The following is a 25,242-nucleotide window of genomic DNA, read 5'->3' as shown; positions in this document are numbered from 1 at the left end:
CCAAAATGCAGATACAATGTAATTAAAGAACACACTATGTTGTTGTAAATGGTAAGTAGCTACAGTAAATTTCCTGCATTGTACAGTGTTATATATATATAGATGTCATGTCTCTCCAAACCATCACTGATTGTGGAAACTTCACACTAGACCTCAAGCAGCAGTTTGGACTGTTTGTCTCTCTACTCTTCCTCCAGACTCTGTATTTCCCTTGATTTACAAATGAAATGTAAAATTTACTGATGATCAGTGATGGTTTGGAGAGACATGTCTGATATCTGCTGGTATTGATCCACTGTGTTTTATCAAGTCAGAAGCAAAAAAAATCTTACAGTTTTTTTTTTCTTCCTTCTGCTGACAACTATTACGGAAATGCGGATTTCATTTCCCAGCAGGACTTGGCACAAGTGCCAAATAGTTTTCAGACACTGATTTTTGGGTTTTCATTGGCTGGAAGCCATAATCATCAACAATAAAGGAAATAAACGCTTAAAATAGATCACTCTGTGTGTAATACATTTAGATAATGTATGAGTTTCACATTATGAACTGAATTACTTGAATCAGTGTCCAAACTACGGCCCGCGGGCCAATTGCGGCTGTTAAGCAGGTTTCTATAATGTGAGATTCAAAGTTTGAACGCTAGGTGTCAGAAACGGGCCAAAGAGTCTAAAAGCGGAGAGGGTGCGCATTTCTAGCGCAGAAAAACGGGGCAAAAGAGTCTAAAAGCGGAGAGGTTGCGCAGTTTTAGCGCAGAAAAAACGGGGCAAAGAGTCTAAAAGTTGCCGTAATTAAGTAGTTTAATATTAAGAGACATCATGAAATTAAACATCAATTTGAAAAATCTTAGTTTACACAACACTGTCAAAGATAAAGATAGTAAGTCAAGTAAAATGGTGTGTAAATGAAATAATCAGGAAAAAAGTATTAATTAAAGTTATATATTTTATTATTTGTTTTGGCCCGTGACTTCAAATATATTTCTCCTTCTGGCCCCCAACAAAAAAAGTTTGGACACCCCTGACTTAAATAAAGTAACTTTTTAATATATATAGTGTGAAGTTAATGAGTCAGTGTTCCTGTAGGTGTAGGTGTTGTTGAGGCCCTGCCCACTTCACCCAGTAACACTGTTCCAGAGCAGCAGCCGCAGAAACAGCAGCAGCACTTCCTACTTCCAGCTCTGAGTTTGACTGTGTTCTGAGTCCGGAGAGGAATGGAGGAGCTGTGAGCCCAGCCGCACAGCAGAACCACAGCACAACTTAAGCAGAACCGCTGTACCGCCCCGTGTTCAGGTCCGGGAGCGGCTCCGGGGAATGAGCGCGGAGCTGCAGAGCAGCAGCAGCGGGGACTGGAAGCTCGACACGGGCCGGCGGGCCGCGATGGCAGCGGCATGAGGGAGTTTACTGCGCGGGCCTGGAAACTTCTCAGAGTGGGACAGCTGGAGAAAAAGCGCCGAGATGAAGAAGCAGTTCAACCGGATGAAACAGCTCGCCAACCAGACGGTGGGGAGGTGAGTGCTGGGGCCGGGGAACTGCTGGGAGCTCCAGCTGGCCTGTACATACAGTAATATTAATGTTCTTCTGAGGGAAGTTAAAGTAAAGAGTGTCAGTATGGTGTGTGTTTTGGGTTTATGAGTGTTTTTGTATCTTAAACCCGTGTAAAGTTTGTGTATCTCTCTTTGTTGTGTAAAGCAAAGTCAGTAGTTTAGTGTGGAAGTGTGTGAATGTGTGTGTGGAAGTATGTGGAGTAATAAATAAGTGTATATAGCCAAAAGATGAGGTGTGGTCTCAAATACAAATAGCTACAGTTGCATTGAAATGCAGGCCTACTGAATACAGCTCTGGAAAAAAAATGAAGAGACCGCTTCAGTTTCTGAATCAGTTTCTGTGATTTTGATGTTTATAGGTATATGTTTTAATAAAAACATTGTTGTTTTATTCTACAGACTACAGACAACATTTCTCCCAAATTCCAAATAAGAACATTGTCATTTAAAGCATGTATTTGCAGATAATGAGAAATGTCTGAAGTAACAAAAAAGACGCATGAACAAGTTCATATTGATAAAGTTTTAAGAGTTCAGAAATCAATATTTAATGGAATAACCCTGACCTTTTAATCACAGTTTTCATGCATCTTGGCATGTTCTCCTTCACCAGTCTTGCACACTGCTTTTGGATAGCTTTTGCCACTCCTGGTGCAAACAATTCAAGACGTTCAGCTTGATTTGATTGCTTGTGATCATCCATCTTCCTCTTGATTATATTCCAGAGGTTTTCAATTTGGTAAAATCAAATATAAAATCATCGTTTTTAAGTTTTTTTAGTCCAGACCTGTACAGTGTAACTAGTAAGTATGTTACACCATCTGCATACATACCAACACAATAAAGGAATAACACTTATTTAGTAAACAAAATGGTGTTAAACAAACCAGCGTATGTTTTATTTTTTAACGTTCCTTAAAGTAGCACCTCTTGCTTGGATCTTGGCACTTTTTCAGGTAGTCACCTCAAATTTCTTTTAGTTAACAGCTGTGCTGAACTTGTCTTGAGTTTAATTACTCTAGTTTAGCTCTAGCTCTATAGCTCTATTTGAGTAATGTTCTAATCCATATTATGGCAGGAACTGCTCAAGTAAGTAAAGAAAAAAAATGTACTTTAAGAAATAAAGGTCAGAGAAAACACTAAATGTGCAAGGCTGTAGAATAATATGCCTAGAAGATGTAACCACCCACAGTGGGTAGTAGGTGCTAAAGAATCGTGACTGGCAGCATCTGGCTAGAGTTGTCCATGCGAACAGACAAGTGACTCTAGCATAAGTCACATGCACCATATTCATGTTCTACACGTCAGTGCAGCATTCTTTGCAGCTTTCATAGAACAGGACAGAAGTCATGGGTCTCTAATTCCTGTCCCATGACTTTTGTCATGTCTAGATTAGGGGTGATAATAATAGATAATACTTTTTTTATATCAACAACTAAGATTTTATATTTGTTTTGTGACAGCAGTGCATTTTTGAAATTATTTTTTTTTTAATTCAGTGTTTTGTCACATCGCCAAGAAAAATGTTATCGCAAAAATACCCTGAAATATCATGATATCATTATTATTTTAGGGCCATATGGCTCATCAGGGTACAACTTTTAGTTTAGTTTGTAACAAAAATAAAAATTCATGTCCAGGATCATTTAGTGGACATATAGTGTAGATATATAAGAAGATGGTCTGGGCATTATATATATTAAAAAATCGTTTTTAAGAATTATCGATATATTTTTATACGAGATATAAGATGAGACAATATTGTTTATATCAATACATTTCGGCTTTCTCTACCAATACAGATACAAAGCCAATTGATGTTTTTGATGATCTCTAGAATACTATGTCATGTTCATCTACAGTTGAATGTTAATAAAACTGCCTGTATAAAATTTGGTAGTTTTGTCTTAGAGGTGTCTATCTGTTTTTATCTTATGGGATGAAAAAATATTAAGATATAGCCTATATCATAATCGCTATTCAGCAAAAAAATATTGAGATATTAGACACTCCTATATAAACACCTCTTATATAACAAAGCCAAAGCCTGTGTTATGTTGTACATTGTAATGTGAATGGCCTTATCTGCAACACCCTGATGTTTATAGATGGAAACATCATCTGTGTATTTCCTGTTTCCCCTGCCACCGAGTGCCCCCTAACCCAGCTCAACGCTTTATGTGCTATGCTATCCGAGCCCCTCGCTTTGGCCCCTTTCGAGTGCTCCACAGGGGCTTCCCCAGGCTAGGGTATGGACCTTTTTTCACTTTAACTCATGGCTGAAGCCGTGTAGCTCTCTAAAACAGCCGGGGACGTTTTGGCAGGCTTGGTAAATAATTTGGAAAAATGTGGAAGAGCCTGCTTTGGTCTCTTGCGCATGAGTCAGGACCTACAGCAGTCTAGAGCATGCCTTGGGTTTTGACAGGAACGTCATGTGGTTCCTGCAAGGTTGGACTTGCTGGAAGAGTCCCATCAGGTTTGGATTTTTTTTTTTTTAAGTTGGTGGAGCTGTTGAAATGTTCTCATGCACCTACTTGTCCTATTCCTGACATTCCAGGGATCTTCTTAGAAGCATCCTGGTCCTGGTTATGGGATATAGATTAGCAGAAGAATAGCATGCAGGCAACATTTATGTAACAGAGCTCTATATAAACAGGAAGGTGAGGTGATCGGGGTCAGTGCTGTGTGTGCGGTGCAGAGTCGGCGCATTTGTTTGGTTGGTATTTCCCACGACAGAGGCTTGTTTGGGTGGATTAAGGAAATCCCTGAATCAGACTACCATAAATATCATGAAGGAACATGGCTGAAGTCTCTTGCGACTGTTTCTGAAGAGCTGGTCTGATAAACACATGCTTACCTGTGGTAAAAGGAAGGAAAAGGGATGTACAAAGCCGGGGGTGTTTGTCCTACAGGCCATTATCTATTAATATTGGGTGGGCAGTAAGTAAAATGATATATGAGCATGCACAAATTTTTGCTCCACTGGTGATGACCTGATTTTCAGAAGGTATATAATAGAGCTAGGCAATATTGTAAAAAAAAAAAAGTTAATTATATGAACAATTCTCACAAGGGGTGTGCCATGTCATATCGTACACAATAATATCGCCAACATTTTTGAATATCATGAACCATACTAAACCCTGAAATATCATGCCACTCCAAATTATCACATCAGGGTACTACTTTTTTTTTTTGTTGCTGTTTTTAGCAAAATAATGATCCACACTGTTCTAATTTCCCATTATATATCTTCTAGAGACTATATCTGAGACTAGAGACTATCTCTATATTCTAGAGATTATATCTGTCCAATATTCATTTTACTTTAATCCTGGATATATGGATATATTTTGAGTGCATTATTATTAGTATCATGACTTTCTGGTGTGTCATATCATATCGTATGCAATAATACAATTTAATGGTCATTTTGTTGCAGTAGTGTGTTCCTGAAAAAATAAACTATTCAGTAATTTGTCCAAAATTTCTCCAAAAGTATAGTTATCACAAAAATACCATGGAATATCGTGATATTATTTTAGGACCATATCGCCCTACCCTAGTTACTCTTTTTTACAGGTTTCTGACAAAAGCAAATGTCTATTCAGTGAGATTCCCTCTGGCAGCTCATATATGTAAAGGTGTGCAATTTCCATTATCCCAATTTTGAAAATCGCTTTTAAAACAGTAACTCAATCTTTTAAAGTAATTAAATTAGTCTCCCAGCACTAGTGTTAAGATAACGATCATGATAAGAGATTTCTTTTCTCATCATTTACAGTTTTAAAAAAATATCATAAAAGTAAAAAGACCTGAAGGAAAATAAGCATGTTACGTTTTTAATATTTTAGTTTGTGTTTGCTCTGTTGTTACTATTATTCTTTACAAACTTCTCAAAGATCTGTAAGATACTTGGCCAATCGTTTTCAACTGATCCTCAGTGATATTTACTGTATGTCAAGGTACTATGATGGTAATGCCAACCCCTCAGATTGCCCCTCATGAGGTTGTTCATCTTGCTTTTGTTGTACAGTTTTCTTCCAGAAACATTCCCCATATTCCCACGATTGCAAAATTAATTCTGTGGAAATGCATGAATTTGAGCTGCTGAAATGTCTTTATAATACTTATGAATTTCCACAGAATTTATTTTGCAATCTGTGCCTCAATCCTACCTATTCATTTGTGCTCATCATCAGTTGACTTAGCGTGATTTTAATTTCAAGACGTCAAACAGTCTTGTTAAATAAACTACCTGTGCACTTTCAAAATTCTCTCAGAATTCTACCAATGAAGTGTGGAGCTACTTTGAGCTTGTTAATGCTGTAAAAAGAGTGATTTTACTAAGGTTTTCTGCTATAACAGTTGGGGGACTTTGAACAGTGCCTGAAAAATTGTGACTCTTTGGACTTCATAAGGTCGCTCTTCCATAAAGGTCAGGAGTCAGGACAATAATATACAATATACCAGATTAAACCTGGCTACCTGCTGAGTGCATGTTCTCACCATTAGTGAAGCACTCCAGAGTTCCACATCCTCTCAAGGGTCTGAGTGTAGTTGTTTTGGTCTGCATCCAAGTGCGATTACTGTACTCGCACCTTCCCAAATAAATTCCACCAAGAGTGGAAATGAACTAATGAGTCCAATTTAGCATAGAACACCACAACTCAGGAAGCAGTTGGTTATTCTCTCTATTAATGCACACTTTAATAGCTTATACATGCTGTAATAAACTTGTAAAATGTTGTAGTTATTGATTTTTCCACCACAGGGGAGTCCTTTTCATTCTGTATATTAATTTTAACCGTTTACAGTGTGCATGCTGTTTTGTTAACGAGGATAATTAATTGAGTTTAGCTTAATTAATCCTGCAGGGCAGCTTTACTACAGGATTCGATTTTTATATACTGTTAATTAAGTATGAAGAACATAAAAATACAATAAAGATAGTCCTTTTATAAACAGCGGTGGTTCCCTGAATAAGGAAACACGGTCGGGGGAGCATTGTGGGGGATGGGGATTGGATCAGTGGGGTTTGTGGGATACTTCTCTTTATTCATAACAATAAAAACATATATAACACTTGTTAAAGTGGGACAAAATGTAATTTGGGTGAGCATCAGTAGAAACTTATAAAAGACACTGACAAAATCGAGGAGTTAGGGCAGACAAACGGACTACTGCCTGGCCAAAAAAAAAGTTACCACAAAAAACAGACTGGCTTTAGCTTTAATTGCGGCACAAATTCACTGTAACATTGTTTCAATAAGCTTCTGCAATGTCACATGATTTTTTTCAATCCAGTGTTGCATTAATAAATTTTTCACCAAGATCTTGCAGCAGCATTGATGATGGTAGAGTCTGACCGCTGCACAAAGCAGCTCTTCTCCAGCACATCCCAAAGATTCTCAATGAGGTTAAGATCTGGACTCTGTGGTGAACAATTCATATGTGAAAATGATGATCTCATGCTCCCTGAATCACTCTTTTACAATTACAGCCCCATGAATCCTGGCATTGTCATCTTGGAATATGTCCGTGTCATCAGGGAAGAAAAAAATCCATTGATGGAATAACCTGGTCTATATTCAGTATATTCAGGTAGTCAGCTGACCTCATTCTTTCAGCACATACTGTTGCTGAACCTAGACCTGCAGACCAACTGCAGCATCAACCCCACATCATTTACTTACTTAAATCCAGGTAGCCACTTTTTTTGCCCAGGCTCACATTTGTCTCCTCTTTTCTGTTTTTGCTGATATGGAATTTGATCTAGTCTGTGACTAAATAAACTGTTATCAGATTCAGAACCTGAATCTTGTCATTTGTGATACTTTATATCACTATTAAACACTGTAAACATATAACACAGCCAGAAAATGAGAGCAGCCTGCATTTGGACTCACTTACCTTGCAACTGTTCTGTAAATGTCTTTAACTACAGTACTGGCAAAAGTTATTACACACCTTCTAATTCAGCGTTTTTCTTTATTTCTATATTTAATGTATTTTCTACATTGTGGACTATTAAATTAAGCAGTTAAGGAAATTACATAGCAAAGATGAGATGGTGATTTGACCATGAAGGAAAAGCAGCCACTATTGTTCAGCACCTCCAGGAACTCCTTCCTTCAAGACGTTGAGAACACTGAGATTAAAATACTAAGAGTGTGCAGATCTGTCCTTAAAGATAAATGTGCTGCTTAGAAGAATCTAAAGTATAAAACATATTCTGGTTTTAATAATTTTAGATCTGTTTCTCTATAGCTTTAATATAGTCTTCAAAAATAAATTTACAATGTAGGAATTTAGGAAAAAACAATTTAGGAAAAATCCTAAAAAGATAAGCGTGCATAATTTTTTGGCTGGTACTGTATAGAACTATAAAGTGCTCCTACAGTATATGCTCAATTAATAAATCAAGAGTGTAGAAACAAGATCATAATGTTTGTCATAATGCTTGACTAGGATATAGAACATAGATCATACCCAAATAAAGGGAAGACATCGGTGACCAGAATAAACATAGCTGGTGTAAAAAGCTCATTAAGTGATTGTTGTTCAGAGCTGTAACTACACTCTAACAACCAGTACAGAGGACTTTTACCCTCCTGCAGAACGCCTGTAAAACGTCTGCACTAATATATGTGTGGTTTTGGAGGGGCTGCTGGTAGACTCATCATGTCTTTGATACAGTAAATCAGAGAACGTAATGCAGAACACAGGCCCCGTGGCTCAGGGTCAGCTCCTGTAGCAGCTTCCCAGGCTGGAGTGCTGTGCCACGTCTCGATACAGCCGCATGAGTTATGGCTTCAATTAGTTTTGGAGATGCTACAGAGCAAACGCTGCGCAGGAATTTACTGCGCTTAAGAAAAGAGAATGTGGGAGTCCTGAAAGCTCAAAAATCACAAATCCCTTATTTAAATAGACGGCTGGAGTAAATAACTTGCGTGTAAAGATTTTGTCTAGGTTTTGTAAAGGTTTTTGTGCAGTTACAGTGGCGTGAAAACATTTGTCCCAGATTTCTTTTAATTTTGGCAATTTTGTCATACTTGCATTTTTCAGATTATTAAACAAACTTTAATATTAGACAAATATAAACTGAGTAATTGTAAAAAGCTCTTTTTTTATGATTAATTCATCTATTAAGGAAAAAAAAATTATCACACTTTTTGGAATGAAAAAGTTTCACTACTAACCACAACCAGGCCTGATTTCTACCAGACCTGTAGAATTAATAAATCAATTACTTAGAACCTGTCTGATGACATGACGCATCTAAAAGATTTAATAAATAACACTGGAGAAATTCAGAAACAGATCAGAAAAAAAATCATTGACATCTGTCAATCTGGAAAAGGTTAGAGTCATTTCTAAGGCTTTGGGACTCCAACGGACATCAGTGAGAGCTATTATTCACAAATAAAAAAAAACATGAGGAGAAAATGAAATGAAAACATGAGGAGAAAATGAAATGAAAACATGAGGAGAAAACATGGAACACTTCTAATCTTTCCCAGGAGAGGCCGGCCAGATTTATTCCCAAAGGGCATGGACAACTCATCCAGGAGGTCACAAATAAACTTAGTCATATTGACTGTTTTGAATTCTGTATTCACCTGCTTACTATGGTGGTTTCTAGGGTACCTTATTAGGTGCATTGTAAGCGACCATAGTAAGGAACAAGGGTGTCGCCATGTTTCCCTTCTAATGGGGAAGCGCCAACAAAACTGTAATTCTTAAAAAAAATATCATGTAGCAACACAGGCCATGGTTAGTAGTGTTTAGTGCTAATAAATGCCACCTGAAAGTGCTAGACTGAGAAACCCTGAGTGTTCGGTTAACCCAGGGCGTTATCAGCTAGCTGTTAATCCCACGTAGCTTGTTTTAACATGGTAAACACGCAGGCTACAGTCCAATATACTCACCTCTGAGCGGCAAATGAGCTAGAGCTGCGGTTAGCGGCTAATGCTAATGCTGCTCCAGCCTCTGTGCTGGGGACACTTCACTGAAACCCCTGTATAATGCTGTACTTCAGCGGAGATGCTTTACTGTTTTTTACAAGTAGTAGTAGAATTCATACATAAGGCGCACTGGATTATAAGGTGCACTTTCGATTTTTGGGATAATTAAAGGATTTTAAGTATGAAGAATATGGTATTTCGCATGATTGGTAAGGTATTTTTGGTGTCTGCTCTGACAGTTGCTATAGTAAACTTGATTCTTGCTAAGGCAGTTGCTGAGATATTTCAAATGCTTGCTGAGGAGTTCAAGGTTTTTAAGGAGGCGGTTGCAAGTTGCTAATTTTAATGGTAATTCAGGTGTTTTTAGATTAATATAAGAAACAGTTTGTCCAAATTACCGCAAGACAGAACTTAAATATAACACACTCCAAGGGAGCCCTGAATATACAGGATGCTTCATTTTAGAACTGAATTGTATGAGACCATAGTTCTCCAGACATGAGCTAAAAAGTTAATCCAGTGCTGACGAGCGCAGGACTGTCTCTGAAAGGCGTGAGCCTCCTCAAACCAGCACATGTCTAATTCTGAACCATTAACCTGGCCTAGACAGCAGTGATAGAAGTGTGAAGTTGTGGCGTATTGACAGAAAGGTTATGTACCTCAATCCAACACATCCATCCAGAGCAGCAGAGTGTGTCGCTGGCTGTGCCCTTTTCCAACACACTGATGACCACAGCATTTCCTAGCAGCGGCTTCCCATTAATCAGCCAGGCTTTTCCAGAAACAGAGAACAAAAAGAGGCGGAGAACGCTGGTGAGCTCAATTAACCCACCAACTGAATGCAAGAGCTGCAGCACTGCATCCCATTCACCCTGACCATCATGCTCCTGCAGCTGATCCAAGAGGACCAGTCCTCCAGGATTCACTTTCTCTGAGGAAATTAAGACTTAGATCAGCATTACTTTGATTACTTTGGGCTCATTTACAAACAGGCTCAGTCACACAGTTTACACTCAATTCAGTCAGTGTCTCCAAAAGTGCCCAAACACAACAGAATACATAATTACTCACTAAATATTACAAAACTTTCCACATTTTAATGCCCAAAAGGAATTTAAAAAAGGATTACGTTCAGCTGTTTTGTTAATTTTAAAGATAATAAAGATATGTTTTTACTTACTGACTAATTGAATTGAACAATAAAAATAACAAAATAATCAATAGTAAGAAATTCATGGAAAGTATACCAAGGTACGGTGTGCCAGATGAATGCTAAAATTGTTGCTTAGGTATTTTCTGTCAGATTCTAAGGTTGTACCAGCCCGGTGGTTATTATACTAAGGTACACCAGGTGGTTGCTGAGGTGTTCTTGGTGCTCACAGTCTCATGATTGCTGTTTATTGAAAGATTTTGAGTTAAAGAGGATGAAAAAATATGATCATAGTTCCATTGCTGCTCTGTTTGTAGCTGCACTGTTTGGCTTGTAAGCGCTGCATCGTTGCTAGGTTACCTGTATGTAGCGGAGTAATACATGAAGAGTTCGGTTACAGGCTGATAATGGCACTCAAAGAACGCCTCTCAGCCAATCGCACTGCCTGGTCAGAACTTACTGTGCTATAATATTGCGTTATATAGCAGTTGTTTTAAATCAAATTTCAAATAAAAATCTGAGTAAAAGAAAGGTTTACTTTTTATACAATCAGAACAAAGGGTTCTAATTACAGAAAACAACACTGGTATTGAGTGGGCAGGGCTTAAGCATGACACTAAATGAACCACTGTCTAAGACTAATACCAATCTTTACATTTAAACCAATAATTGGACATCAATACAGTATTGCAAAACCAAGTCAGTATTGATATTTTCTCTATGCATTGTACCATGTGGTTGCTATGGCAGTCGCAAATAGATTTCACATGGTTGCTGAGGTGTTGTGGTGTTAAGACGTTCTTAGATGTTTGTCTTGGTATCAAGTAGGGGTGGGCGAAATGGCCCCAAAATAATATCACAATATTTCATGGTATTTTTGTGATAACGATACTCTTGGCGATATGACAAATACTGAATAAGATAAAAAATTAAACAATACACTACTGCAACAAAGTGAAAAGGTAATTTTATTATTACATACAATATGATATGGCACACCTCTAACTGAGATATTAAAAAATACAAGAATTTTATCAGAATTGTAACAGAATCCAGATTCTCATTATCCTACCCAGGATATCATGATATTAATAATGCACTCCAAATATCTCCATATATCCAGGATTAAAGTAAAAAAAAAATGATACCAGACAGATATAATATATCTCTAGTAGATATATATATATATATATATATATATATATATATATATATATATATATATATATATATATAGTGGGAAATGAGAACAGTGTAAATTAATCTTTTGCTAAAAACAAGTAAAAAAAAAAAACAATAAAAAGTAGTACCCTGATGTGATAATTAGGGGTGGGTGATATGGCACAATATTTCAGGGTATAATATTGTTCACCATATTCAAAAATGTTTGCGATAATATTACATATGATACAATATTACACACCTCTAGTATCAACGTGGTTTCTCGAGTGGTTGCTAAGGTATTTTTAAAGGGTAGATATGGTATTTTTGCTGCTACAGCTTATCCAAGAAGACCTTCAGCTCTCCAGGTTCTCCAGCTCTTAATCAAATCAGGATTTGGAAAAAAGGAATCTATCCTAGATCAACATTACTTTGGTTACTTTTGGCCAAAATCAAGAAAATGACTTCTCCACAAAATATAGTACATAGAAGATTCCGAATACAGACCACTAAACCATTATCCGTCCTCTTAAGTCCATTTATCGTCATGTTCTTAAGTCTGGCTTGCCTGGACTGGCTAAGCTCCTGATGTTGTCATGGGAAAGTATTGCAGAAAGCACTTCAGGCCTGATGGATCTGACTGGACTGATTGGGCTTAATCATACTCATATGTATCGCATGTAAGCAGCCTCGTTCAACAGGAACATGCGCTGCCTGTGCTTTCGGGATTTTTCAGAGTGCCTATACGCAAAGCCTGCCATCCATTTTCTGTACACCAAATCAATGCTAATTTAATATTGATGGGAATCTAAAAATGACCCCTCTCTCTCTCCTGAAGCCATGCTGCTGTCGGCCTGTGTAACAGGATATTGTTGACATGCTCTGCTATCGATTTCATTTCAGTCTTTGTGGTTTGTGTCTTGATTCCTATACATGAAATCATTGCCTTCAGGAAGCTTTAGCTATAGGCACAGAACACAGTCCAGTAGTGCTGGGCGGTATGGCCAAAAATGATTCAATGGGAGTTTCACGGTATATGCATAATATTTGTATTTTTTGTATTTATTTTTTGCATGACTGGGTTTGTGAGTTACTCTACTGTTAGGAGTAAATATAATATAAAAAATAGGCTTTAAATTAAGGCTGTGATTAGTATAGAGCATTAGCAGAAAAAACAGCTGAAGAATATAAACAATAGACCTTAAAATAAGATATGACAACAACTTTAACTTTAACGGCTTCCTTTACAAAATATTTTAAATATTTTAATAGTTCCATAAACACTATAAATGGACATAAAATACTCAATGTTTAAGTATACAAAGAGATTTTTCTCAAAAGCTCTATTGCACAAGCAAGACATACAAATTTAATATACATTTACTATATGTTATTCCTGAAGCCATTAGTGGAATTACAGTATTTAAATCAGCTACAATTCCCTTCTTTCTCCAGTCAAAAAATACATTCAAATCATCCTTCAAGCTACAGTATTAATATATTTAAAAGAGCTGTAGTTACTGCTGTATTTTACTGAGATAAAAACACTCATACAGTGAGAAACAGAAGCATGAGCTGCTCTGATTTCTCTGAAGGACGGAGCTACACCAGCGTTTAACTCCACACGGCTGTGGGTTCTTCTTTGACGGTGCCGTTCCTCACAGCGCTCCACAGCACCTCTAGTGGTATGGCGGTATGAGAGAAACACATACTGGTTCAATTTCCCCCTGCAGTATACCTAATGAACCGATATACCGCCAAGCACTACAGTCCAGCATCAATAAATATGATTGGAAAAACTGTGGCACAGGTATAAATTGATATGTTATGATTGTTTTAAAGCCAATACAGGGTTATTTAAAAAAAAAAAAAAAAAGATAACGATGTACCTGGAGCAGCATTTCAAGCAAAAGTAGTGCTTTTTTTGTAGTGGTCAAGCATTCAAATTTTTGCAGTTATTTAAATAAAATGTCAGTATTTTACACACAACACAGTGTTTCATATTAGCTGTTTTTTTAAAGTTTTTAAAGTTAATTTGTACACTCTACTCACATAAATCAAAAGTTCAGCAAGCGTATCATGCTTAGTGTAAGTTTACTACCTTTTTCAGCTCTTATTGACAATTTGTATTACAATACAGGAGTTGCGATTTAATGCATCACAATAAGGTGTGTGAAATATATCATATCATATATATCGTATCGTGCACAATAATATCGCCAACATTTTTAAATATTGTAAACAATGTTATACCCTGAAATATCGTGCCATATCACCCACCCCTAATTATCACATCAGGGTACTAGTTTTTTTGCTCTTTTTAGCAAAAGAAAAATTCACACTTCTCATTTCCAATTATATATCTACCAGCGATTATATCTGTCCAGTATCATTTATTTTACTTCAATTCTGGATAAATGGAGAGCATTATTATTAGTATCATGAAAATCTGGGTCATTGACTTCTGTTACAAATCTGAAAATTACATACTTTCAAAAATCTTAAATCAATATGTGCTTAAATACATACTAAATGTAATATTTTGTAATGTAATAAGTGTATTTTAATTGTAATTAAGCTATATTTATATACAACATAAAAGTATTAGTTTGTGCTTTTGAGTGCTTTTTCATGTAACTTCTGTTATTTTTAAGATCATTTTTAATATACATGTTGTAAATGTACTAATTTGCATATTGATGCACAAAGTTGCTGCTAAAAAAATCTATACTAAAGTGCACTTCAAGCAGTATTTAAAACATATATTTTTATCAACACATTTAATTTCTTTTAAAGCATATCGTTTACGAATACGTTTGATAAAAATACAGAAATATACAGAGAAAGTATATTTAATGTGTGTTTTCACAAAGTATATTAAATTGAATATCTACTTTTGGTATTCTTTACCTAATTTGAACATACTTTTAATGCTCTTAAGTATACTTCCTTTTTACAAAAGCAGGCCTTATTTCATTTTTCTCGTAGGGCAGTATGTAGTATTTTTACCCTCACTGATCTGGGCTACAGTGGAACCTGCGCAGAAGTAGAGACCCAATGGAGAAGTTAAGGATTAAGCAGGACTAGCATGCTGCATTTGAACTACAGTATTTCAAACTGTATATTATTGCTGCCTCAGCATTATTACACCGCTCAGCACACTATCACACACACACACGATCTACTGCTGGCCATTACAGCTGGGCGAGATACACAGCTCCAGTAACCCAGCACAGCAGGAGCTGGTGGAACTGGGAGCCTGTGCATCTGGCGGAGCTCGAGCTGATGGTGTGAATTGATTGGTAGTGAGGGAGATGTAAAACTGAGCTGGATTTAAACTCGTGCACGCTTTCTCACACTGAGGAGGAGCTCAGAATAACGATCTGCTCTTTGTACGCTGTGTGTGTTTTTCTTGTGGTGAAGAGGATGTCAGATATAAATGGCCACGGCTCTTGCAGCAGTGAAGTAAGTGTGTGCACCAACCGCTATAATGTAACGGGCCATACAGAAAAGAAAGACACAAACATATATAAACTATAATGAACGATAATTAAAAAAAAAAAAAAGTTAAATGAAATGCTTCGCTGGCGAGCTTTTGTTTACATTCCTCCCCTGTCTCCTTCTGTGGCGCTCGGCATGACTTTATTTTCCACCTGTTCTCGTTTTTTCTCCTGTTCTTGGGCTCCCGATCTCCTTATAAGGGCGTTTTTTACCGGTTGTGTCCCAATTCACTAGCCAGGGCAGTGGTAGTGTATTGGACCGCGACCCTGACGACACAAGTTCGATCCCATGTGAAGAGCGGTGTAATTATTTATTTATTTTTCCCTTTTTTCTTGGGTTTACCTGCGTTGAGATCTACTGTTCTTCAATTGGGTTTAACAACCTTCAGGGCTGGAGAGCTACTAGTCTGTAGCACTCCCATTACACTTTACAATTCCATTACACTTCACAACTTAATTGTTGACCTCTGGTATAGGGCATGTAGTTCTATGAGATATGAGATAAATAGGCGGGGATTATGCTACAATATATGGATTTAACCTGTAAAAATGCTCATTATTGTTTTTACTAAAATAGTGGTTTTAGGTCTGTATGTTCTTAATAAGTTAAAGGTTCTTTAAAATGGTTTGATTATTATTCTGCTGTGTATTCCGCTAGGTTGGGTGGTATTTGCTGTGTTTATAACACAGGAGGGATGTAGCCACCATGCTTTCCAGTGTTGGAATGGGTTAGCTGTACAGGGCTAGGATAGTAATGTTAGCAGAGCTAGCTTAGCCTGGCTAACTTTCTCTTAGGGCTGATATTGGCAAGGGGTGGCCTGGTAGGAAAAGATAATGTGAGATGTATTGCAGACAGATTCAGCAAGGTTCAGCAAGGTTGAAGCTGCGTTGCTAACAGAAACAGCAGCTGTTCTCTGCAGGGTTGGAGCAGATTAGCTGCAATGCTAACAGCTGGCCTTGGCAGGGTTGGAACCACAATGCTATCAGACTCAGTAGCAGTAGTAGAGTGTGTTAGCGTTGATTTTCATTTGAAATCGAACTGAAATCAATATCTGGAACGTCAAATATGGGCATTACAGGGACTACCGAATACTGCATGACTTGTAGACTAGAGTATAGAAGAGTGTGTTTCTCGCTGAATATATCATTTTTATTTATATTTATATTTCTTTATCTAAAAGGAAGGAAATAGACTGACTCATCAAAAAGCTCAGCTGCTGAAATTCAAATAATCTGTTTATCGGTGCTAAATAAAGCTCTCTCTCTCTCTCTCTTTCTGTTTCTCTCTCTCTTTCTCGCACACTCTCTCACTGTCTCACCCTCTCTCTGTCTTTTTGTCTCTCACTCTCATTTGCACTCTTTCTCTCTCTGTCTCATAGTCTCTCTTACATTTTCTCTTTCACTCTTTCTCTCACACTCTCTTCTTTCTCTTACTCTCACCCTCTCTCTCTGTCTCACACTCTCTTTCTTTCTCCCACTTTCTCTTTCTAACACTCACTGTCTCTCTCACTCTTTCTCACACTTTCTTTCTCTCACTCTTATGTACACTCTCTCTGTCTCACTCTCTCTCACTCTCAATTTCTCTCTCTTTCTATCACTCTCTCACTCTCATACACACTCTTTCTCTGTCTTTCAGTCTCTCTTACACTCTGTCTTACACTCTTACTTACACGCTCTCTTTTCTCTCTCACTCTCACCCTCTCTCTCTGTCTCTCACTCTCTTTCTTTCACGCTTTCTCTCATTCTTACTCTCTCTTTCTCTCTCTCTTTGATGCAGCACATTCTTCTCCACACGAAGCTCAGATATGCTTTATGATAGTTTTCCGCCTCATCCTCTCGTTCATCCCTCCGTACTGATGAGAAGCGAGTGGAAGATGCCCACCCCTTTTCTGCCTGTTGCCATAACAAACAGTGTGGAATGCTGGAAGCAGGAAATGCATTTTTCCTGACAGGAGTGCGTCTTCTGCAGCGTTTATCTGGGAATTGTTGTGTGTTAATGTTGTGGTCTGTCAGGCCGCTTACAGTCGATTTGCATAATAAATATAACAGAAGTGCTGTGTGAGGTTCGGAGCGATTATGTGGGAGGTATGATTTGAATATTGCGTCAGGAGTCAGGACAGTGCATTCTGAAATACATGAAGAATAATGATGCTGTATTGGTAGAACATGGAATTGGCAATGGGCCAAATTATTACCTTTATTTTGGTTGATGTGTCTCACACCTGCCCCAGGTGAGCACTCAAACTGCTATACCAGCAAATAGATTTTATCTGGAGATCTAGAGTTTCTTTTTTTTTTTTAAAGGTGCCCTTATTGTACACTTGTACAGTACAATAAATTTTGTACTCTATTTGTATAGGTTTGAAATGTTTTTTTTAAGTGTTTGGTAGGGGTGGGCGATATGGCTCTAAAATAATATCACGATATTTAAGGGTATTTTTGCGATAACGATATACTTGGCGATATAGGAAAACTAAAATAATTCATTCATTTCAGGAATATAGTATTATAGTATAACTGTATAATCATAGTGTGGGAAAATAAATAATATAGCATAAAATAATATCATGCAGCAAATAATATTGCAGAATATTAAGTGCATGCATATAAACTGCAAACTAAAATAATTATACAATAAATACACTTATAGCTTCACAGTAAATAATTGACTACTTTTAAGACAGAACAGCCCTATTATCACGATATGGATTTTTAATATCATGATATTTCTGTGTCACTATATATTGTATACGATATAATATTGCCCACCCCTAGTTTTTGGGCAAAACCACTGGTAATATTGTATGTATAACTCTCGCTCTCTTACACTCTCAAACTCTCTCTTTTTGTCTCTCACTCTTTCTCACACTTTCTAGTCTCTTTCTCAGTCACCCTCTCTCAGTCTCTTACTCTCTTTTTCATGCTCACTTTCTCTCACTCTCTCTCTCTCCAATTCTCAATTTCTCTCTCTTTTTCTCATTCTCTTTCTCACCCTCACTCTTTCTCTCTCTCTCTCTCTTTCTCACTCTTGTTTTTGCAGAACTTATTTTCAGCAGCAGTTGTGTCTGTTGTTGGCTCCAAGCTATCATTAGTCAACACGTCATCATTTATGTGCATGATTCATTGTACTTAATTTTATTCAAATTAAAAAGACAGATGGTTTCTTGGTCAGTTTGTCACATTTAAGTACACATATATTACTTTAGTTTTTAGTTCTTATTGCCAAATTCATTCATTTATCTTTGCCCAATAATAATACAAAAAGTGATTGTTTTAGGATTTTCCATGTAATTTTGCCTGTAGTAAATGTAGTTATAAAATCAGCTACTTGAGCTGTAAATAAAATAGAATTAACTATAAAGTTTGCTTATGGTACATTTTGCTACATTTCTAGTTACACCACTAAAACACAGTTTTTCTTTGGAAAAGTTATTTGTGTTTTTTGCATTTCCACGGTTTATTGGTCACTAAAGTTAGTTATTAAGTTTGAATGAGACCTTGGAATACACAAGCAGGTCTGAACAGTGTCCAGAAAAGCATTTTTACAGATCTTTCTTTTTAAAATAAGAATGGACTCATTAGAATGCATTATGATCCATATTAGTACTTCATATTCATATTAATCTAACTGTTAATTCTCTTTTCTATTCTCAGAGCGGAAAAAACAGAAGTTCTTAGCGATGACCTTCTGCAGGTGAGTTCTCTTCCCTTTTTTGTTTATTGATTTGTTGGCATGGTGGCCAAATTCTGTTCTGTCCACTTCCCACTTTAGGTCTGTATGACTTTTTTTTTTTTTTTGCTGTCACAGAAACAGATATACCATACTTTTTTCACAGTATAAAGCGCACTTAAAATAATTTAATTTTCCCCAAAATTGTCAGTGCACCTTATGTATGAATTTTACCGGTCAGGTTTTAAGGAGCAGTAAAACCACTCTACTGAAGTACAGCTTTATACAGGAGTTTCAGTTTAGTTCTCCAGTAAGATTAGCATTAGCCTCTAATCGCACTAAATGTAAGCTTTTCTCTGTATATCAGAGAGTGGCATTTGCTAATCATAGCTAATGCTAATACTGTTGCACCCAGCCTTAATTGAAATCTGAAATCTAACCTTACTGTAAATATACAGAAGCGCTTTACCCACCTGAATAAAACCTTTCTTTTTTTAAGAATTACAGTTGTATTTTTAGTTTACTTAGCTTAGCTTTACTTAACTTAGTTAATTACCTCCCACCACCACTCAGTGGCGAAACCTGCTGAATTAGATGGAAAACATGGCGACACCCTTGATCCTTTCTGGTGTCACATAATGCATCTTTTAATATGGTGCACATTTAATACAGAAGTCAGTTCTCACATATACAGTACAGTTTGGGCACATATGGGAAGAACTACTTTAGTCAACTAAATAAAGAAAGAAATTTCAAGAACTTTGGAAGTATCTTCATTTGCAGTCGCAGAGACCATCAAAAACATAATGATGAAACTGGCACTCATCAGGATCGTCCCAGGAAAGAAAGAGCAAGAGTTTCCTCTGTTGCACAGGACAAGTTTATCAGAGTTATCAGCCTCAGAAATGGCAAGTTTCTGCAACAGCACCCCAGATAAGAGCACCTAAATGCTTCTTCAAAGAGTATTTTGCTTTGTTTAACACTTTTAAGTTACTACATGATTCCTTATGTGTTCCTTTATAGTCTGGATCACTTTAATGTTCGTTTACAATGTAGGAAAAACTAAAGAAAGACATTGAATGAGAAGGTGAGAAGGTGTGTCCAAACTTTTTACTTATACTGGTACACATGTAGTTATAAGGATGTGTTTCATCCAGTTTTTTTTTTTTTTTTTTTTTTTAAATGAATGAATAATTATGTGCTCACAGTCTGGGGTGTTTTTCTCTCTGGTACCAATAAATAGTCCAGGCCTTTATCTGCTCAGTGTCCACACCCTTCTCTCTCTCAGTACTACTAACACTGCTGGCCATTATCCCTCAGTATCACTGTAGCTGAACTTTGCTCAGCAATCTCTCCTCTCTTGGTTTGGTTTTTTTTTATGACCCCTCCATTCCTCTAGAGTGTGTATATGACTCAGTGTAAAATATCCAATAATAGATCTGTATAGATCCACATGGCCGGAAATGTCTAGTACTTAGTGTGTCTGGTCTGCGTGGTTGATCAATTTCATTCTAGCCTTGTTTTTCACTGTAGGTGTATTTATGTTAATGCTCTGGCTACAGGGCTGGTCGTGTTCAGAAGACATTGTGGAAAGAGAATGACCTAAGTTCCTATGTTGGGACAGCAATGCTTCATCACTTCCTGTTGATAAAAAATTGGACTTGTAATAGGGCTGCACAATATTGGCAAACATTTTTTTTTGCTATATTTTAAAAAAAATGCAGGAATTTTCACCATCATATTTTACCAACAGTCAATGATACATGCAGTATGCAGTGATATTAAAAGTGCACCCTATGGGTCAAAGATAAGAGTAGAATAAATGATATTGTGCAGCTTATTTTGCCTAATTTGTATGTGTTTTGTAAATATGGTGTGTACTAACCTGCCAACCTTGTAATATTAGGATTAATATATAGTAGTTGTGTGACGAGACTCAATTTTTTTTGAGACAAGACGAGACCAGACACAAAATTGGGTTCACGAGAAAGAGACAAGACAAGATTTTAACCATGTATATATGTATATTTTTTTTATTTCAAAGTTTTGAAAATATTTTACTTGAATTAAACTCTCAAAATGTAGAACTGTAGGTAATTTTTTAAATATTTTATAAATAATCTTGTATTGCATCGATCAAGTTTTATTCTAATTGTGATTTATCATATGCAGTAACATACAGAACAGAATGCAAGTACTGCATCTAGTTTTACTATAAACACAACAACTTCTCTCCTGTATGATCTCACATGAGTCTCTTTAGACCTTTAAAATGTTGTCAGTATCCCTAAGTTAGGGCTCTGTATTAAACTGAGGGTTTTTAGTGCACATGGCAACCTATGACTGAATCTCTAAGAGTTGCCTCCGCGGAAAAGTGGAATGTGTGTTGGGAACAGGAGGCAGGGGTGGAGCCAACGCCGGGCAGGTGCCAGTACCAAACTAGAGGTGGTGGGGAGGAAGGACGGGAAATGAAACCCCTGGAAGCAGAGAAGGGCATGTAAGGGGAGGGCTTATAAGAACAGGTGGAGGCTGGTGTTTTGTTAATATCTGAGTGAGGAGCATTGGAGATTCCTGCATGAACTAGCACTGATAAGCGTGTGGTTTTGGTTTCCTGATCATGCCACTTTAATCTCACAAGATCTCATGGTACAAGATCTCAGCACACCTCTAGTATATAGTAGGAGTTGGTTTATAAAAATCGATTTTTCAATTAAAATAAATATTCATGTAAAAAAAAATCAATATTCATTTATAAAAACGTATAAAAAGTTTATATCGATCTTTAACCATGATGACCATGAATGCCGGCGTGCCAAACTTGCACACGCCAAACTCGTGTTTTATAAAAAGTAGAGCGGCAACAAATGAATCAGTTGAAAGCCAACTGAATTATACCGTACAATGACCTTATATGAACCAAAAACCTTCCCAAATACTTAAGAACTGTTGAGAAAATTACTGCTATAGTTTGTAATGTTTCTACCATTCCCTCTTTTTCTTCCTGCAGTGATGTCATCCACAGGCATATTTACCCAAACCGCAAGACTGACACTGAAACAAGCAATCAGTCCATCACTCCAAACCCCAAACCCAACCGGTTTCAATAGCACTCAGGTTCTAACATGTCAGCTGTGGCTCGAGAAGAACAGATCCCTGCCAGCCTTTCTTCCCCAACAAAAGGGAAAGTAAGAGCGTCTGCCAGCGTCAGCCGCGCAGCCAAAGCCTCGTACACTGCGCTCCAGCTCCACTCATGCGTTCTGTGTCCAAGGGTCGAAGTTTAACTGCCTGCTCACTCTCTCTCTGCTCTGAGTCACTGCTGCTGCGCCGAGAAGAAAGACAGGCCGATAATGGCCCTATAAACTTACGCAGTCAGGACAACTCCAGCTGCACAGTGGGGCGGAGGTTTAGCGCGTCCTCTGAATAGTGTACCGCCGGGCGAGTCTTCACGGTTGTAAAGATCAGTTCGGCGGTTTAAAACTATAGAAAGTGCTTGTATTGTAACATTTCTCACGTAAAAATGAAATTATAGTGTTTTCTCTGGTTCAAGTTCAACTGAAAATATTCTGCCCAAAATGGCAAGAAAATGTGTTCTGTGTTCACTTGAATAAGTGAAATGTATTTCAGAATTTATACTGAACAAGGACATATTCTGTTTTTTGATTTCTTTCAAATAATTCTATTTCGATGCATCGCTAGTTTGGGTAATCGACCACCACTGCAGAATATGCTCCTGGTCAATAGTTTTAGAACATGCTATTGTTTAGGAGTCCAGGATCAGTACTGAATGACACAGAGAAGCTGCTTTTTTTATTTTGTCATTTTAGCAATTACATTATTACTGGGGTGACCCGGGTCTTTCTGTAAGGAGTTCTCCCTGTGTTCCCCCCCGCGACTCTTGATAGATAAAGTGGTATTTACGATGAATGAATGAATGACATTATTACTGCACTTCATCTGTTAGACTTCTAAATCTACTCTTCACTGCTAAAACCAGAGACTGTAAAAAAAGATGGACGCCGTGTCGCCGTTCCCATTCATTCAATGAAAATGAGGCCAAAATCTTCTTCCATGTTGCATTGTAGCTGTTGCATTTAAATAAAGGAGGTAGAATTACAGTATATTAGAAAAAAAACGTGGAGGGTGAAAGTTGTCTGTTTTGCCATTGAAACCTATGGGGATGGGTGGGGTTACACAGCTTTCTGCAACCGAACTTCAGGGGGCGCTTGACCTGCGGTGGCTTCACTTTTGAGGGACGATGCTCTGTCCAGCTATACACAGTCTAAGGCTGAAACTGAGACTTAATCCAATGTTAAGATGAACTAGATGATTTTGAAAAGTTAATTAAAGTTGATAAGGCAACATTGTTTTAACATTGTACGTTCCACCTTTAATATACCATAGTTCATATTCGAGATGCTCGAAATTGTAAAGAAGAGAGAAAAAAAACTGTATGCCATGGTGTAAAATTAAGATTTTTTTATTCTCTCTCTCTCTCTCTCTGAATACACATCTCTGATTAGTAGGAACTGTACAACAACAAACAAAAAGCTTTTATTACTACAGGTAGCTAAAACTAGAAAACCCTGTATTTAACAGAATGTTAACAATAAACTTACATCACTGTAGTAAAGCTGAGTATAAAGAAAAATAGACATACAGACAGACAGACAGACAAAGAATGTTACCCAACACTACCAATCTGAGATCAAATACAGAACAGTAAAACAAATAGAACATGAACGTTCCCCCAGGTATGGTGAGGAATTAGTGTTAAATTAAAAAGCAATTACTGCACATGGAAGTAAAACCACTTTTTTATCCCTCCATCCAAGCGTTTTTTGAACTTGTATGGTGATAAAATGTAAACTGCTAATTCAAAAGGCAGAAGGTTGAGGACATTCGAAGTCAAAATGTCAACCTTTGCACAACCATTTACCATTAAATGTTGTTTCAGTGTTGTTTCAACATTGAAGATCAGTTGTGTGCCAGCTGGATTTATTTGTAGCCGCAACACTGTTTGGTGTTCAGTGTCCAAAGAATATTAAAAATAGTAGTTTTTGTGATGTTTTGTGTGTTTTTAGTTCAAATCTAAGACAAGAATACATTTAGGCTTTACAGTTCATGCAATGGTTAACAGGAACAAAATACATTAAAATAAAAGATATAAATTTCACTTATTTGTCATTGCTTATGATTACTTGTCATTAATTGCAAGTTATTCTGTGTTTATTTTATACAGCATCCCAACTTTTTTTGGATTCGGGTTGTATTTTTTGGTTTTAACAAAGATTATTAATGTTTGGCACACTTGGACAGATTGAAACACTTCTGTGGTTTTCTGTTCTTTAGCTTTGTTATAGACCACTATAGAACTGAAAGCCCCTCCCCCCCAGCTGGGCATTTGCATTATTATCTTCTTTCTCTTTCTTGTATAAAAATCTGGTAATTTTCTGTCCCTCAACAGCAGCAGCAGCAGCAGATTCTTAACTGAAAGCAGAACTAAAAGAATGGCCTGATTCTTCAGTTTCAGTTCCACTGTGTGCTGCCTGGAACTGTACAGCCGATACTGAGCATATGGGTGTATGAGATTTTCTTATGTGTGCATGCATAATCTTGGCAAGCATTTCCTTCTTCCTGTTCCAAGCGTATGTATGTGTGCACCAGTCTTACTGCCGGCTACTCGCTGCTGCTGCTGCTGCAGCAGCTTCAGGTTCAGACACATACAGCAGGAGCAGGACCATGACTGAAGCCTCCTGGCAGCTGTGTGCTCTAGAGATCAGCTCCATCAGCAGCCCACTTGGCAGAGGGGGAAGGCCTGAGGCCAGTCTGGGACCACTGTGAGCTCAGAGACATCTGAGAGTATGAGCAAAAGTGTGGCTACAAATCAAAATGACACATTTTCCCCTTTTCTCAATCAGTGAACCAAGACGTGCTTAGAGTCTGAAGTTTACTTTATTGGTTTTCTACTGGATCTAACGTACTAAGTCTAACATAGCCAACTTTTTTGTGTGAAACTGTAATTACCACAGAATTACTAGATAGGTTGTGTAAGAAATAAAAAAAAATCACTATACGATATTGCCAAAAAGTATTAATTTTTCTGCCTATATGCACACATATGAACTTGAGTGACATCACATTCTGAATTCATAGGGTTTAATATAATATCAGTTCTCCCCTTGCAGCTATGACTGCTTCAACTCTTCTGAAAAGGCTTTCCACAAGGTTTAGGAGTGTGTTTATTGAGT

General features: G+C 37.3%; 1 protein-coding gene across 34 annotated transcripts in view; it reads left to right on the top strand.

Annotated features, from left to right (window-relative positions):
- Window positions 1-1,117: 1,117 nt before the first annotated feature.
- The window catches only part of arhgap17b (Rho GTPase activating protein 17b), a 70,289-nt gene continuing 46,164 nt past the window's right edge, over window positions 1,118-25,242 (top strand). For 31 of the 34 annotated variants that reach the window (XM_049467844.1, XM_049467837.1, XM_022673793.2 and 28 more), the window contains exons 1-2: window positions 1,119-1,510; window positions 18,979-19,018. In XM_049467844.1, the coding sequence (XP_049323801.1) occupies window positions 1,458-1,510; window positions 18,979-19,018 (93 nt within the window). In that variant the 5' untranslated portion in view covers window positions 1,119-1,457. Of the gene's footprint in view, window positions 1,511-18,978; window positions 19,019-25,242 lie in introns of all 34 variants that reach the window. The other 3 variants (XM_022673808.2, XM_022673798.2, XM_022673796.2) reach the window with 2 other exon arrangements.

Source organism: Astyanax mexicanus, chromosome 19 (assembly GCF_023375975.1).
Source record: "Astyanax mexicanus isolate ESR-SI-001 chromosome 19, AstMex3_surface, whole genome shotgun sequence".
Taxonomy (NCBI): domain Eukaryota; kingdom Metazoa; phylum Chordata; class Actinopteri; order Characiformes; family Acestrorhamphidae; genus Astyanax; species Astyanax mexicanus.
The sequence above is the reverse complement of the archived record's forward strand: the minus strand, read 5'-3'. Positions and strand labels throughout refer to the sequence as shown.